This window comes from Eurosta solidaginis, chromosome 2 (assembly GCF_040869045.1).
Source record: "Eurosta solidaginis isolate ZX-2024a chromosome 2, ASM4086904v1, whole genome shotgun sequence".
NCBI lineage: Eukaryota > Metazoa > Arthropoda > Insecta > Diptera > Tephritidae > Eurosta > Eurosta solidaginis.
In genome coordinates, this window is record NC_090320.1 from 9,914,940 (window position 1) to 9,932,130 (window position 17,191).

Genomic DNA, 17,191 nt, shown 5'->3' on the forward strand with positions numbered 1-17,191 from the left:
AATTTCAAAGACCTAAACCTTTATGCACAAGCGCGCCGTCTTTGGAAACAATTGTCTAAGTTTTCTAATGTGAATTTCAAATGTTATGTATACTCGCTAAATTCGAAAGCACAAATGTTTCACCTACATACAAATATGGTTCCCCATTGTAGCCGCTTACCTATAATAGTCTCTACCAAAATCCTAAAAAATTGTTCCAAAATAATTTGTAGCGTACCAAAAAATCCTAAATAGAATTAATTTTTGACCGGCCCATTTTTTGTGGCAAATTTCACTTAAACTTAAATACATAAGTCTTTATTTAAGAGATTCTTTGTTTTTTATTTTAGTTGTTTTCAAAAAAACATGAAATCACAAATAATGGGTTAACTTTAGTTGAAACTAACTAATTTATTTATAACAATTAATGGCAAATTTGCCCGAAAATGTTTTTGCATTTGCAGATTTAATCCTCATTTTAGATAAAGTACGTCTTATACTGAACGCAAAAAAAAGTTACCAAAATATAACATTAAATTTTTTATATTGCCTTTTATGCTAATTTATTTTAGTTCTTATTTTATTTTATTATATATTCTCTTATTTCAAATTGGTTTATTATTATCATTGTATATTAAACGAATTTATTGTATATTAAACGAAACAAAAAAACGTCCCAAAAATGTTTTTGATTTTAGGTCAAAACGGCAACCGGCATCATAGCGTGCATAGTCAGTATATTACCCACTATATTTATTATTAGGCTAACTTTGTTGGATTATATATTCGTTAATCGGATGCTTAGATCCCATAACCCTAATTTTTTTATGTCGCTTAAAGTTATGAAATCAATTTTATTTTAGTAAATATGTTTACGTGAATAACTTTAATGTTTTTGTTTGTTTTTCTTTTGTTTCTAATTTATTCTGCTTTGTTATATCTTAGTATTGTATTGTTCACAGACGATATTTTATGGTAGATATGGTCATATATATTCATGAAATTGAGTGTTTACAAATTTAATACAAATTAATTACGTACATAGATCTCAATGGGAATCCCAACATTAAATATCCGAACATTAGAATCTTCATATTTCCACAATGATCACATCAAACCCCGGAAAAAGTCTAAGTGCACTTATTGCGTTTTTATATGGAACTGTTTGTTCACTTCACTTAATTTTTTCGCAATTTAAGTACTTTATTTTTTTCTTTAATTAAACATTTTTAGTAAACTCTGCTTTCTTTCTCATTACATAATTTTTTTATATTTTTTATTTTATTTTTTATGAAGGTGTCCTCTATTATACTCGAAATTTTTGTTTTGTGCCACACTTACATATTATATATGTATTTATACAAAATTAAACGGGTGGCGTGAAATAGGCTACATTCCTTTAGCAAATTTCTTCGTTTTTAACTAAAAGTTTGTGTTTTTTGAATTATGACACTATTGAAGTAAATGGGCGATATATGTATATGGGTTATATAGGCCTACTGAGGAACCGAGCTCCCAAAACTAACTTCGGTAGCGCTCCAACGGGGAACTTCCGGGTGGTGTGGAAAACCCTATTTTTCAATTCAATTTCAAGTCATTTCACCATAATTCTATGTCAATTTCATTTGATTTTACATAATTTTTATATTTTTGTTTAAGGAGCTCCATACCAAAACGTTATAATTACACGTGAAAAGTTTGTAGAAAATTTAAGAAAATACAATCAAAAAGTAAAGGGTCTTAGATCAAATTCAAAATTTTAAAGAAAAAGTTAAGTAAGTTAGATCAGTTTGCTATATTTCCAACACTTGATGCATATACTGAGTTGAAAAAAATACACGTTGGTCGAATTTCGACCACAGGCGATATTAGTTATTATTATTATTGGCTACGACATTGCATGAGGCATAAAATTAGCTCAATCTTGATGAATGCCAAACCAACTCAAACTGTTATCAATTTAAAATTCTGCTAAGTACTTATGTATCCTATCATGCATTGCCTTAATGATACGCTATTTAAGTAGAACAGTAAATATATGTTGTATATTTGTATTTTCTTACAGGTTCACTACTACGCGCTCTCAATGATTCATTTACGCTAATCACAGATGGCGCTGCTGAAATTGGTGCTTCAGCTACGCAAACCTTTCAAGTTGCTAAAACCGTCAATTCAAGATCACCCGTCTTTAATGATCTTCAACTCATTTATGACTTTGTGCAGAAGACACCATTACTTTGTATTATCCATTATCCCAATGACGAGTACTTTGAGGGTACAATCGATATTAGTAAATTTCGTGCGCTACGACGTCTTGAGGTGCAAAAAACAAATGTGCGACAAGTCGTTGGTATACAAAGGCTTCGCGCCCAACTGGAGCAATTAATTTGTGTGAAAAGCTTGACAAGCGTGGATGAGATTATAACACGCTGTGGTGGTGATAACTCGAATGGTTTTGTATGGAATGAATTGAAAATAGCCGATTTTAGCTATAATAATTTGCAACATATCAATGGCGCTTTGGAGTTTGCGCAATTTTTACAACATCTCAATCTTCGTCATAATAAGCTGCGTAGCGTGGATGCTGTGAAATGGCTACCACATTTGAAGACTCTTGACTTAAGCTATAATTGCTTGCAAAATGTACCACAATTTCACTTAGAAGCTTATAAGCGCTTACAATCGCTAAATATGAGCAATAATTTTGTGGAGGATCTTATGGGTGTTGCCAAATTGGATGCGCTCACCGATTTGGATCTCTCCGATAACTTTTTGCTCGACCATTCATGTTTGCTGCCGTTAAGCGCGTTAGTCACCTTAAATTATCTTAATCTATATGGTAACCCGCTCTGCTGCCATCCCAAACATCGTCTGGCGACGGCACAATTTTTGCACAAAAATAGCGCCACCGTAAAATTCATCTTAGATTTCGAACCGTTATCGAAAAGTGAAAAAGCTGTAACAGGTAGTCAACAGCTGCGTCATGTAGGCGCACTCAACCGCTATGCGCAGAGATCGTCTTCCACATCTATAAATAGTAGTCGCGTGCCGTCTTCAACACAAACACCCGCTTCGAGTGTGGGTTCCTTGCGTTCATTCAAATTTTATGAAAACTCTGCCGAATCAGCGGAAACTGTTAGAGCACCAGAAAGTGCACGTAAACAGTCGTCTAAAGCGCGTACTGTAGATATTATGGAAGCTGAAGGCGCCCTTACACATGCGTCCGACGAACGCGATGAGCTCGTGTTGGCTAAGCAATTGAAACCAGTGAAAGTAGCTCTAAAGAAAATAGTCATATCCGAAGGTGATACACAACATTTGGAGGCCAAGAAGCAAATTGAAACATTGCGCGAGAAATATGGCGACAATTGGCTGCAGTCCGGCAATGCGGAAATGATGCAAAGTGTTTTGGGTAAATTAAAATAATGAACAAATATCTATGTATTAGTAATAAGGTTATATTTGTGTTTTCGAAAATTTTGATACCGAAAAATAGGCAAAGTTTTGTCTATTTTGCAATAATGGTACGTCGGGCGCCAATGTTTTTGTTGTTGTGGCGATAAGGACACTCCCCGAAGAATTTGGGCAGTCTTGTCGATGTTGATGGTCTTTTGCCGGATGCAGATCCGGTACGTTCCGGTAACAAGCACCATAAAGGTACTAGCCCGACCATCTCGGGAACGCTTTGGTATAACCATATGAAACCTTTTAGGCGACCACGCCTACCCACCCTCTAGATCCATCAGTAGTTCAGGGTCACCAGAGCCTCGGCTGTTAATGAAACAGGATTCGCCACGGGTAGGTTAGGTTGACAATTGGGTTGGTATAGCTTATATTACGCTGGCAACCCCTTGAGAGGGTACTAATAAAATTAGTGCCCTTAGTCATGAGACAAAAAATTATGTCTAAATGTGTACTTAGTCAAGTACAAAAAAATACTATGAGTGACTAGCACATAAAATAGAAAATACATACGAGTGCCCCGCAACACATATGTCCCATTCATATATGACATTGTTGATTATAAACTGAAATCATAGTCGCTTTAACTCAGTAGCAAGTTGGTTTCGTGTATAATACACTGTATACTTCGTTTATTATCGGTTTTTCTTTAGCGCTGCATTCAGTTTAGTTTCGTGTACATTGATGTGCTGCTAGCGTCAGAAGGCTGATATGACTGTATTCATTTTATTGTACGTTAATCTTACTTATTCCAATTAGTGTTTTCGTATAACACAGTTGACTTTCTTGCTCAATACGACAATTGAGCACTGAACTGATTCGTGGCTTATGAGCGGTTATTCATTTTACGAAGCATGACTATGTAAATGTGTTTTAGTGGATATAAGTGCTTGATATTCTTTGTTTGTGTACGCACTAATACTCATTTTTTCGTTAGTCCACTAATAACCTTAAAAGATGAATAATTGCAGCTCACTGCTACACAACCCTTGAATCAATTTGGTACTTTAGTCGCCAGGCATACCTACTGCGGATATATTCGAAGCCCCCTAACCCGCTGGGGGACGCCAATGTCGTCTTTTTAGATATCTTAATTTTAAAAATACATACATAATGTATTTTTGTGTTGTTTGGAATTTCCAATTTCAAAAAAGATTGTTGTTTCTGAAGAATTTAATTTTTAAGAACCTGGCTATTCGCCCCAAAATTTTTTTATCTTCAAAATTAATCAAAAGGAAAAGGCAGAAAAAACAGACTCGAAATAAGGCGCTTTCCTTCCAGACTTCAAAAAGCATGGCCACCATTTTAGTTTTAACAAGGTATGCAACCTATTGAAATAACGTTCCCGTTTCGGTTTCGGTTTTTCTAAACTGTTTCAGCTTCGATTTTCAACATTTATTTCGGTTTATGCTCCGTTCCGCTTCTGGTTTCAGAATAAAAACATGGTTTGTAGAAACAATTTTTTTATTTAATTATGTATGTAGTATTTACATATAAAGAAATTGAATGAAAGAGTTTTGTGTTACCAGATACTGGCATTTTCGACAAAGCCGTTTGGCACCGGTTCCGGTATCTGAAACGGTTTCAATTTCTTTCGTTTAGGCTAAAAATGTATGTTTCGGTTTTGGCTATGCAAAATAAGCGGTTTTGAAGGGTGACGGTTAACGGTTCGGTTTCATTCCTTGGTTTTTAATATGGCAAACGTAAGATTTTTGTATGTGGATCACATTGTTCTTACATTTGCATGTGAACTTTCTATCGAACACGAAGACTATTATTTACCCCTTTCTTGCTTTTGTTCGAAACTTCGAAACCGAGTGGTATGTGATTTGAGCGTTTTTGCCATATTAATTTGAGAAAAAAATAACATGGGCACCATTTTAAAATCTAATAACAAGTTTTGCCTTTCGGAACCAAGGTCCAAAAGTGCTATTAAGGAAACAATTCCATTATTTTTACAGGCATTGAATCCTTGGATGATGCAACAGTAGCAACAAACGATTCAAGACAACTTTTAAATGATTTTTTGGGGGACCTATCAGAGTCGGCGCTGGCAGCAACTCGTTCCCTAACTGAAAATACTAGCAATGAACCATTGAGCAATACATTATATTCATCTACACCTATGACAGATAGCCTTTTAGGTGGAGAAGTGCCTAAATTAAAAATATACGCCTCACCCGTGGAAGTGTCTGAAACACATAACAGCGAAGGCGATACGACTTTGTACCAAAGTAAGGATAGCTCAAAATCGAATGCAAATGCTAAAAATCATACGCTTTATCAATCAAGAAACGATGCTGAAAGCTTGACGCTGCAATCCTCGACAGTAGAATCTTTGAGTTCTGTGCTAGAGCAATCGAATATGAGTGCCGATGCGGTGCCTGAAATGGAGGAGGATGTAGATGAACCGGCGCATTTGAAAAATGTTTATACAAATGCAACTAATGATGAACCTGAAGGTACAGATATATTGGATTTACAAAATAGTATATAACTTCTGTTATAGAATCTCTCGTAGACTGTATTTTAAGATAAATTAAGAAAAATAGTGGAATAGCTAAAAAATTGACTGTCAAAAGCTTATTTACTAGCTGTCTCCAAAAAATATGTTGGATTGTTGCAACAATTTCTTATGCGGGCTGGCAACGGTCAAAAAAATGCTGCTGGTAACCATAGCAACGGGCGATCGGCTGTAGTCGTGCTCACACGTACTTGTTATCGGCTTCGTGTTGATGAAAATCAAAATTTTTAGATTTTTCGCTTGACACCTGGTCTCTTTGATCGTAGCCAATGTGATTGACATGCATTAGTGTGTTAGTTTTGTGAGAACGTGAAATGAGCAAGCTCGCGGAAGAAAAAGATTTTACGTTGCGGTTTATTGAAACCTACGAATGCAAAGGTCGGATGGAAAAAAAAAATTGTCAAAAATCAGGTAATTTTCATAGTGGCTTAAGATTAGCATTATTAAAAGTGAATAAGCTACAAAACTGCATACTCGAAAAAATTCTTAGAAAAAAGTTGCAAAATTTACAAGCAATAAAAAATCGTCATCTGATGACATGTTTACGTCTGCACGCTACGAATTTTCAATACAAATGGCGCTTGATAGAGTTGGGTCGTTTCGTTCTGAACTTGGTCAATTGACCGGGTCTCTCAACTGAACAAGTGAACTAGATCTTCGATTTCGGTTCTATTTGTTCTTTTAGTTCGTTTTATTCTTTCTCTCTGCTCTTTCGCGAACATTGTAAATTCATACATACATACGTAGAAATTCATAGTGAACACGAATGTCGATGATGCCACTTATGCGATATGTATGTATGTATTTATGTAAAACATCTTTTGTAAGAAACTATGTGCCCGTACTCTTTCAACTTCTTGGATCTTCCGAAATTTGTAACTCTTTGTGAAGTTAATTATACATATGTATATATATCTGTGGTCACAAGTCATAACCGTCTAAGTCTGTTTTTCAATATTTTCAGGATAGCAATTTAAAGTTTCAAATCATTACTGCAAATCAGGGTATGATATTTATTGCTAATCGTTTAATAAATACACAAGGTGTATCGGTCTTCTTTTTAACTTTGCAAGCAAACTGTTATGTTTTTGCTTAATTTGAAAGATATAAAGGAAAAAAGCAGTTAGGCTATTATGGCTTGTTGAATGAAAAAATTTAAAATGTCTTAGTTTGAGTTGGGCTGTTATTCCGAATAAAAAAATGTTTAGAAGTGCCTAAAGTTGAAATCTTATGTGTAGTTGTGCTATTATTCCTTACTTTTAATGTATTAATTTTATTCACTTAAGTCAGTTTTATATAGTAAATCTTGAAATGCGGTATGACTCACAATAAGTTTATTTATTATTTCCAAAAATACTGGAATACAGTCATATAAGGGCATATTTATAGTAATTTTAAGTTAGTTGGAGCACTTTTGACAGATAGCACATATAAAATTGTGTCAAAAAGCTTTAACTAACTTAAAATCATATTCTTTTTCAACTATAACTATGCCCCATAGTTTAAAGAACATAAATACATAAAAATATTATTTCAAAAATCTTCGTCGCTGTCACACTCCGTCAAATCGGGATGGGTATTAAGCTGCTCCATACTTGTGAGAATGCTGTCATAAAATGAGTGAAATTCTGGTTTTATAAACTCCTTCAAGTCCATAAGATCTTTCTTTTTTTCTTTAGAAATGCATGGTAAGTTCTTTATATTTTGTATTTCTCCAAATCCTTTTATAAAACACCCTCTTTTGCCCACCTTTAAGATTTTAAATGGTTCTTCATTATCTAATGAAGTTTTGTATTGGACTTTGTTGGACATCTTGGTATAACGAAGCCATCGAATATCGTGCCATACAAATTTTTCGCCATCCTCATTGAAACGTTTCCAAGAAAGTTTTGATTTGGATAAGTCCGAAAAGTTATAAAAATCATTTGGCTGCATTTCAATAGTTTGCAATTTGGGTCCAATAGTATTTACGAATTGGTACCAATCTCTTGGGGTCTCAATTTCGACATTTGTTTTTTTTTTCTTTCGCTTAATAAGGGCGTGATCACTATCGCACTCCATATGTGTATGGCCGGGTTCGAGGAATTTGTGGTCAATGTGATCCAATGTAGACGCATTGGAAATAAATGAAATAAACATGGCAGAAACAAACGAATTTTCGTTTCTGCTGGCAACATTTTTAACAATTTAAAAAGACACGAGGAAATTTCATTTCCACCACGTCTAGCCATAGCTTCGTGCCACATGAAGCATTTTGCTGCATTAGTTGCAAGATCGTGAACCGTTAAATTAAACGTCCATAGTTGTCTTTTGTAGAAACTGATAGAATTTCGAAGAAAAGGTGTTGGTAAACATTGCTGTAAATCGAATGCAAAACTTTTAATAGTGTTCGATTCCACCGAGCGCTTTTTATCTTGTCGTTTAGATTCATAAGCCATTTCAGCTTTAGCTATATGAATTTCTTTTTGCTCAATCAATGAAGCTTTTTCATCTTCGGTTAGAGCGATTTTTATTTTTGCAACGTAAGTGTCGCAGGTGCTACAAGTGTCTACCTTAGGTTCTTTAAATTTAAGACCAAGAGTTTTGAAAATTTCAGAGTATTTAGAAAGGCTTACTGGATTGCTTACTTTTTCCTTGTAAAGGCGGTGCATAAATTGAGACTAGCAGCTAAATATTTTTGAGAAGTATCGCGCCGGTTGTAATGGCTTTCGTATGCAGGGAAACTTGAAATGTGTTCTTTAATTTCATTTTCCATCGAAGCATAAATCTTAGATGTAGGAGTATGCTTGCCTCGATGATCACTGAATTGCATAGACGGACAACTAATTTTTTTTCTAACGACCGATTTAATAAAGCTATCACTTTCATCGAAACATTTCCTAAATGCTTTTTGCATACTTTGATTGTATTACTATTTATCTGGAATGAATATTGCATGGAATTTTCTCGATTTCGTCTGCGTTCTACTGTATTGCATAGGGTGTCACATTTTTTATCCCCAACAGCTACTAATGATCTAATGTACAAAATTCTTTGGTCATAACTTCCCAGGGACCAGTAATGTTTAAATAGAGATTCTATTTGTTCAGTTGTAAATTTCTCTTTGCATTTGTTTCTACATAAATCAAACGTTGGATTGCAGACCCTGGCTTTAACTATTCTACCTGAACAAGTTGTGTATGATTTTCCCCTATTTCTAAGGTCACGACGAAGCTTTTTCGTTGACTTTGATTTTGGTTTCGCAAGGCCGTTTAAATTATCAGGCTGGTGAGAAGTTTCTTCGTCGTTTGATGAGCAATCCATACTAGTAGCAGATCGTGATAAACTAAAGTCCGGATCCCTTATGGAGTTGTCTGAGTCAAATTCTCCACTATGAGAAAGGACGTCTTCATGTGCCTCATGACTAAGTTTTTTTGGATTATGCAAACCTAGTTAAAATAAAAGTTACCCTCGTTAATTTTAGTAATAAATACTTTTAAACTCTGGCATAATCTGCATAAAATGCTTACTTTCAATAACAGCTAAATTAAACTCGATTCCGTGGATTGATGACATTGTTTCATTTTGTACACATGGAACAAAATTGGAATAATAATTTTGGAATCGCCCATCGCAAGGCCTTTCAGGAATAAAGTTTTCTGGTTCGTTAGCGTCTCGGTATTTTTGAATGTTGGTGCTGGCATTTTCGACATGAGATGTTCCACTTGTACCAAGAGTGACTATAGTAAAATTGAAAACAATTGTTTAGTTTTTTGTTTGGGTTATAGGTAAATACAACATTGCAATTTAAAGACGAAAATGTTTAAAATTCCGAGGGTGCTTACACGTTTTTATTTAAAATATTAAAAACGACACTAGAAATAAGGTTGGTTGTGCGATAATAAAAATGTTTGGCCTTGGGGTTATGTCACTCTTTCATATTTCAAATTACATGCCAAAAATTTTGATTTGCAAAATAACAAGGACAACCTTATTTCATTTAATTAATTTTATTTACTTACCTTCGTTGTTTCGACGCTCTGGCAATGACATAGCCAATTCAACCATTTTTGCTGCTCTGTCGGACATTTTTTTTATCACTTTTCACAAGAAATATTACTTTTAAATAATTGCTATATAAGCTCCTCAACTCTCTGACACAACTTAACTCAACTTAATGATTCGTTTAAAAAAATATATTATTGAATACCAAAAACCTATGTCTACTTAGGTACAGGTTTTTTTTGAAATAAAATTTGAAATAAGAACGTAACTCAATATAATATTTTCAAAAAGTCATGGCTTCCTATGGAAAAATAATTTATCTTAATTTATGCTAGCCAATGGCGGTTATTGTAATTCGGAACAACAGCCTAACTCAAGATACAAAAAAAATATATTTGGCGCTATGTTTTGTAATAACGACTTAAATTTATATATGTCGTAATGGAAAAAATAAGTTACAATCTTAAGTTGAAATAGGCTGTTATGCCCCACAAAGGAAATAAATTATGAAAATGCTTAACTTAAGCTAGGATACTTTGACGGAGAGTTTATGAGTTAGGCTTTTATGCCAAAACAACCAAGCGAAGAATAACTTAAGCTGTTAGGTTTTTTTAATAACCTTTTTCTAAAAAAAGATACAGAAATAAAAAGTGGATGACCCATAGAATTGATTACGCTGAACATGCTGGCACTAATAACTAAATTTTGTCCTAACTCGAGTTAGGCGATTATGGTTTGTGACCACAGATCTTAACTTATTTATTCATAACACATTTAAATATACCTACACAAAGCATTGCTGCATACACACCCCCATCTATACTTGTTGACTTTTTTCGTGGATGTGAGTAGCAGTGAACAAATTTGCTTGAAAAAAAGGAACAGATGAACAACTTGTTCGTTCATCAGAAAGAGAACGAAAGAACCGAATCTCTGAAATGAACGAAAATGCACAACTCTAGCGCTTTCTGCTTGTATGGTGGCCGGCAAGCGACAATCACCCGATACGCACACAACCACCCGTTGCTATGGTTACCAGTAGCATTTTTTGTGCCGTTGCCAGCCAGCATTATATTTCAAATATATTGCCATCAGATATTCATACACATTGATTATGTATGGTGTATTCTATAATAATTTATGAGGGGAAGCTACTTGTAAATATTACAATTTAGGGCACATAATGCTTTATAAGCTAAACATTTTTATGACCACTTTTTTTACTTTTCAACTATTGTACATCTTTTGCTTCTATACATTCAGACTCTGAGCCAGAAGATGATGAAGAGACCTATATCGTATATACAACGCCAAGTAATGCGGCGGTTTTTCTAACCATATCAGAAAATTATTTGCGCGTACGTGATACCTTAACGCAAAAGTGAGCTGCTGATATTTTAAATTTATTCTTAATGTTAATTATTCATATTATTCTTTGAAATCACGTATTTAAGGACCCAAACCAAGTGGAGTTTAAAAATATTAGAATCCTGTGATCGCATCAAATCAAATACGATACGCATAAATTTTGATACAATCAAAGCGGATAAAAAAGAGCGCATCTATACGGTGGAGGACGGGCTGTGTCAGGTAAAGAGAATTAATAAAAAATATAGATTAATTTTTTGTTTGAGCTAGACATGAAGTTATTTTAAAAATATCCACGAATTGTCCTAAAACGGCACGTAAATGGGCACGATACAATCCCGAAGTGAAACCAAACGGATTTCCACAAAATTTCCGAATATTTACGAAAATACAGCTTAAACTATACTGCATATAATATCAAATTTGGTTTGAAAGGGTGGATAAATGATGTATATTGGTACGATTTTCCGTCATCCCTTGTCAAATTTGGTTTCGAGACAAACCGGTTTCGGTGTTGTGCCATCATCAGTGTCGATTTTCGTTCTGATCTGTTGTTGTCGTTTGTCCTGTATTTATAGTTCGTAGGTACATGAGCAGGTATTGTCAAAATTGATGCTTGTGTATGTGCTGTGTGCTCATTCAGAAACGAGGGTGGTTTTTACTGATCGATTTATGTGGCTAACTGAGGTAGGTAAAAGTCCGTAATTTTAGTCGGTTGGCCTTATTGGTGGGTTTATTGTTTTAGTGCATGAATTGTTTTGTGTTTATTTGTTGTTGTGTGTTTGTCTGTTGTACCTGTGATTACTTTGTTTCTTGTATACAAGTTTTAAAAGGCTCGAATATTGTGTCAGAAATTGTGTTTATCTGTTCGTTTATTATTCTACCGTCGAATGTTTTCTGTTTGGAGATTTCCACGTTTTCGAGTACGTTGAGACGTCAGCCTTTTGCTTGTATGTGAAGAACCCTAACTGTTTTATTGATGTTTGCTGGGGAACATTCATTTTCGACCATGTGATTCGCGAAGTTAGACTCTGGTATAATGTTTGGAGTCCGTGTTTTTTTTTTTTTGTTGTAATCTCTAATTGCTCTCCGAACCTCGTTCTTATTTGCCGTCCTGTTTGTCCTATGTAACTATGTTGGCATTCGCAGGTACGCCGTGGCTGTTAAACGGATCCTCTGAGTTAGTAGTTAATGTTGTATTTTTTAAAAAAGTTTGTCAATTTATATGTTGCTTTTCCAGTATATGTCATAGTCGTCCAGGTGTTATTATTATCCTTTTTATTATTTCTTTTTGGTTCATCATGCGTCCGTCTGAGCTTATCTACTAGTGCTTTTTTATATACGTTGTTTGCAGCAGAGTTATATATATGACTTCAATCTCTCTCTTATATGCCTTCTGTGTAAGAGGTGTTCTTTCAAGTCTATGTACCAAATGCCTTAATGCCTTATGCAGTTGGGGGTAATTTGAGGTATTATGTATTATTCTGTCGGTGGCTGTTGGCTTTCTATATATGTCATAGTTAAATATTTTGACAACTTTATCAATATTTATCGTGAGGTCTAGATAGTTGATTCCTCCGTCTTTTTCGGTTTTCATTGTAAATTTTATATTTCCGTGCTGCTTTTTGAGGTACTCCAGTACCAGGTATTCGTTATTAGTAGTTAAAACGCATATTATGTCATCCACGTAGCTAGCATAAAATGACACGCCTAATTTAGACTTCAGCTTTTGTATGTACTTTTCTTCCAGATTTTGCATAAACACTTGCATATGAACGGCTGATGTGCGGCTTCCCATTTCAAGACCGTTTGTTTGTCTATATATTTTATTGTTGAATTGAAAGTAGTAAAGTGGTTCTTAGCGCATTTGTGATTTGCATACCTTTCACTTTGTTTTTTGTGTTATGAACTATTGTTGAGCTATGTCCAAAGTTTATGATAGTGATATTGATGGGTATAAATAATAATATATAAAGATACCAATTTGTTCTTTGTTAGCTCTACGGTCTCAAGTTTCTTTATTAGTTCTGTTGCGTTGGCTATTGCATACTCATTCCTTAGCTCCACAATATCTTTCAATATCGTTTTTAAATATTGGGACAATTTGTAACATGGTGCCGATTTAAAATTAATGATAGGCCTCATTGACGTGTCCGGCTTGTGGATTTTTAGTAGCGAAATGAGTGGAGGGGCCGACGAGTTCATTTGGACCAATCTATGTGCCATGTTAGAATCTACTATATTTGTTGCATTTTTTATAGCAACTTTGATTTGTTTTTGTTATTCATCCGTTGGATCCTCTCCTATTCTAGGACATTTGAGCACCAGCACGTACACATAACTAAATATACACAAGCATCAATTTTGACAATACCTGCTCATGTACTTACGAACTATAAATACAGGACAAAAGACAACAACAGATCAGAACGAAAATCGACACTGAGGATGGCACAACGCCGAAACCGATTTGTCTCGTTCCAATATAAACCTATAATTTCTTACTTTACAAAATTTTGAAGCCAGCTCGTTTTTTATAGTCTCTTTCCCAAATGTAAGACGCTTACAAAAAATTGTTAAAATGGAAAACAGCCGTTTCCGTCTGAACTATAAATACAATCAAAATAAAATGTATGCGCAACTACCCGTAGATGTTGCACCTAACCAAATATGTGGCTATTTTCGAAAAAGCCATATTATCTTTTGCAGCAAATACAGCGAAAATTAAATTTTGAATTTTTTCGTGTTTTTCTATTTTTCGCAAATTATTGAAAATAATTTATTTTTGATCGTCATTTGTTCCATTGACAATAAAATTCGAAGCACCGAGCAAAACCGGCTGGATTTTTTACCCGATTAGGCATTCAATAAAGCCATAATGAGATAATTAAGAATTTGTATTTTGTATGGAAGATTGAGTTCAATTAGGGCTTTAATGTAGAAAACTTGACTAATTATTTCGTTAAGCCTGTGGAAATTGGCATTGTACTTTTATGTTGTATTAATTTGTATTAGCTTAAAAGCCGTAGGTAAAATAAAACACAATGTTTAAAATTGCCTTGGTTTTTAATTTGTCGATATTTCGACTTGAATCTGAAGCCACCTTCAGCAACAAGTGATAATGCATGATCGAATCCATCAATTACTATAACCTTGTTCTTTTTCTTCGCAGGATCTTGAGCGCAAACTACGCGCAATACTTTCCCAGCGTGATCTCGCCGAAATGAATCAGACCGTCTATCGCTGTGTTAACTGTACCTGTCAATTCGCAGTGGAAACTAAATACAAGCGACAAAACCAAGGTAAATTAAGAAAGAATTAGTAATATTAATAACAAAATCTTAAACTATTTTCCTCTCTCCCGTCATCAACTTCAGAAGTCAACTGTCCCGACTGTAAGAGCACATTTGTTGCAGAAATACATGACATACCGAAACCACCGCTATCAGATGTCGTGAGTGAAAAGTTATCACCCGCAGCAATTGTAGATGAAGAAACTCCAATCGATGGCAGTATGCCGCCAACTATGCAGCAAAAGAGTAAAACGGAGTCTTCAAATATTGATGTTGTAAATGATGGAAATAGTATTGGTGAGCTACAAACTATTTTTTATAAACATTTAAAGCATTTTGTTAAGTGTATGTAGTTGCCTATTTCGTATCGGCAGTTGAGTGGAAGAAGTTATGGCCTCTTTGCCAATACCTCACAAATAATGCCACTAATACGATATTTATGTTGTTTAACTGCCTAGGCGTAACCGTTTTTGGGGATGTTCCATTTCCATTCAATTTTAAACACCAGAGAGCACAACACCTAACACATATATGACCCGGCCTATGAAAAGAAAAAAGAAATTGCGAGAAACAGCTGTTAACAGCATGCACCCAAAATAGCTGTTGACACATTTTTTCTATCAATGAACTGCAAAAATCGAACACAACAACCTTCGATTATATTCGGCTCCCCCAGCGGGTTAGGGGGGATCAGAATATACCCGCGGTAGGTATGCCTGTCGTAAGAGGCGACTAAAATACCAGATTCAAGGGACTGTGTAGCGCAACCCTGCAGGTTGCCAGCGCAACATATAGCTTCTCCAAACCCAATTGTCAACCTCACCTATCCGCGGCGAATCCTGTTTCACTAACAGACGAGGCTCTGGCGACCCTAAGCTCCTTATGGAACTTTGGGTTGGGGAGGGAGGGGATGGCCTGAAGGTTTAATGTGGCCACATAAATCGTTCCCGAGATGGTCGGGCCAGCACCTTAATGGTGCTGTGGTACAGGAGCGTACCGGATCTGTATCCGGCAAAGGACCATCACATCGATAACACTCCCCAAAGCCTTCGGGGAGCAACCTTATCGGCACAACAACAACAACATTATATTCGGCAACATGATCGTGTTCAAAGATCCAACTTGTTTAAACGAACATAATCGACATTGATTTAAAATCAACCAACTTATTGCATGCGTAAATATAATCAATTCAGGCGTTTGCCTCAACGGTGATTACATTCATCGGAATGAAAAGGCAAATATGAAAACTCCATGCGTCTGAATAGTTGCATGATTCTTCTGCCCTTAGGTCACGGCGACAAGCTACATATAAACATACATATAAACATTGCTTACGATTATGTTTGTTTGCCGAACTAAACGATACTAATTCTCGTGCTTTGATTTTATTCCCCGCTTGCCTTCGTTTGATCAATACAATCGTACGCAAAACCTGTTCGGTCATTCGATCGCAATCATGGTAACAGAGTCTTGTAAAGACAGATGCTGAGTATATTCAATTACGAGTTTATTCAATTATGAGTTTATTCACATGATTGAGTGTGAATGCAAGTTTTAGTGTTTGATTAAATCAAGAAAATTGTGATTTTTGCAGTTCTCTGGTATTTTATACTAGCAATTACCCGTCGCACAAAGAAAAAAAATCAGATTTCATTGAACCCAAAATAAAAATTACTTCCCCCTAGGTCTATGTACATGATTCAGATAATAATGGCCTATGTCGTATAGACCCAGAGTTAGAACGTTTTTAAAAACAGTTTCCAGGGGTGACAATAATCCGGAAATATATAATCCCGAAATAGTATCGATCTAATCCGTGAAACAATCCCGCAAATATCTTAAAATCTCGAAATTAACATGAAAAATGTACCGAAATTCTCGAAATTAAATAAAATCTTTTTTCTAAGCGAGCAGAAAAAATTTTGACGCTTTAGAAAATAAAACGCCCAATGACTCCAAAGCAACCAATCCCGAGAAAATCTCCAATTGATCGGAAAACAATAACAAAATGTTCTGGAAGCAGCCCCGAAATCATTCCCACAACTGCTACGAAGTCTTATAAAAGTGATCCTTGAAAGGATCCCGAAATTTTGTAGTTCCGAAATGATCCTGAAAACAATCACGAAATAATTCCGAAATTTTCTTGAGATGAGCGTTCAGCGTAGTTCAGAATACTAACAATCCCGTCATAGTTTTAAAAAGATCCCAAAAACAATTCCGAAATTCTCCCCAAGTAATCCTGAAATGATGACGAAGAGGTTCACAAATTCATCCCAAGATAGAGTCGCAATTATATAGAAGTTATAGAAATTCAGAACAAAAATTAAAATTTTTATACTCAGCTGAGTAGAGCTCACAGAGTATATTAATTTTGTTCGCATAACGGTAATCCGTAACGGCATAAACTAATCGAGATAGATATAGACTTCTATATATCAAAATGATCTGGGCGAAAAAAGAAATTCATTTAGCCATGTCCGTCCGTCCGTCTGTTCGTAAATACGATAACTTGAGTAAATTTTGAGGTATCTTAATGAAATTTGGTATGTAAGTTCCTGGAAACTCATCTCAGATCGCT

At 35.1% G+C, this 17,191-nt stretch overlaps 1 protein-coding gene across 9 annotated transcripts in view; it reads left to right on the forward strand.

The window, feature by feature from the left end:
- LOC137239258 (serine-rich adhesin for platelets) overlaps positions 1 to 17,191 on the forward strand; it is a 62,969-nt gene that overhangs the window by 18,069 nt on the left and 27,709 nt on the right. For all 9 annotated transcript variants that reach the window (XM_067764351.1, XM_067764348.1, XM_067764353.1 and 6 more), the window contains 6 exons: positions 2,045 to 3,391; positions 5,403 to 5,903; positions 11,213 to 11,330; positions 11,404 to 11,539; positions 14,490 to 14,619; positions 14,695 to 14,907. In XM_067764351.1, coding sequence (XP_067620452.1) covers positions 2,045 to 3,391; positions 5,403 to 5,903; positions 11,213 to 11,330; positions 11,404 to 11,539; positions 14,490 to 14,619; positions 14,695 to 14,907 — 2,445 coding nt within the window. The remainder of the gene's footprint in view (positions 1 to 2,044; positions 3,392 to 5,402; positions 5,904 to 11,212; positions 11,331 to 11,403; positions 11,540 to 14,489; positions 14,620 to 14,694; positions 14,908 to 17,191) is intronic.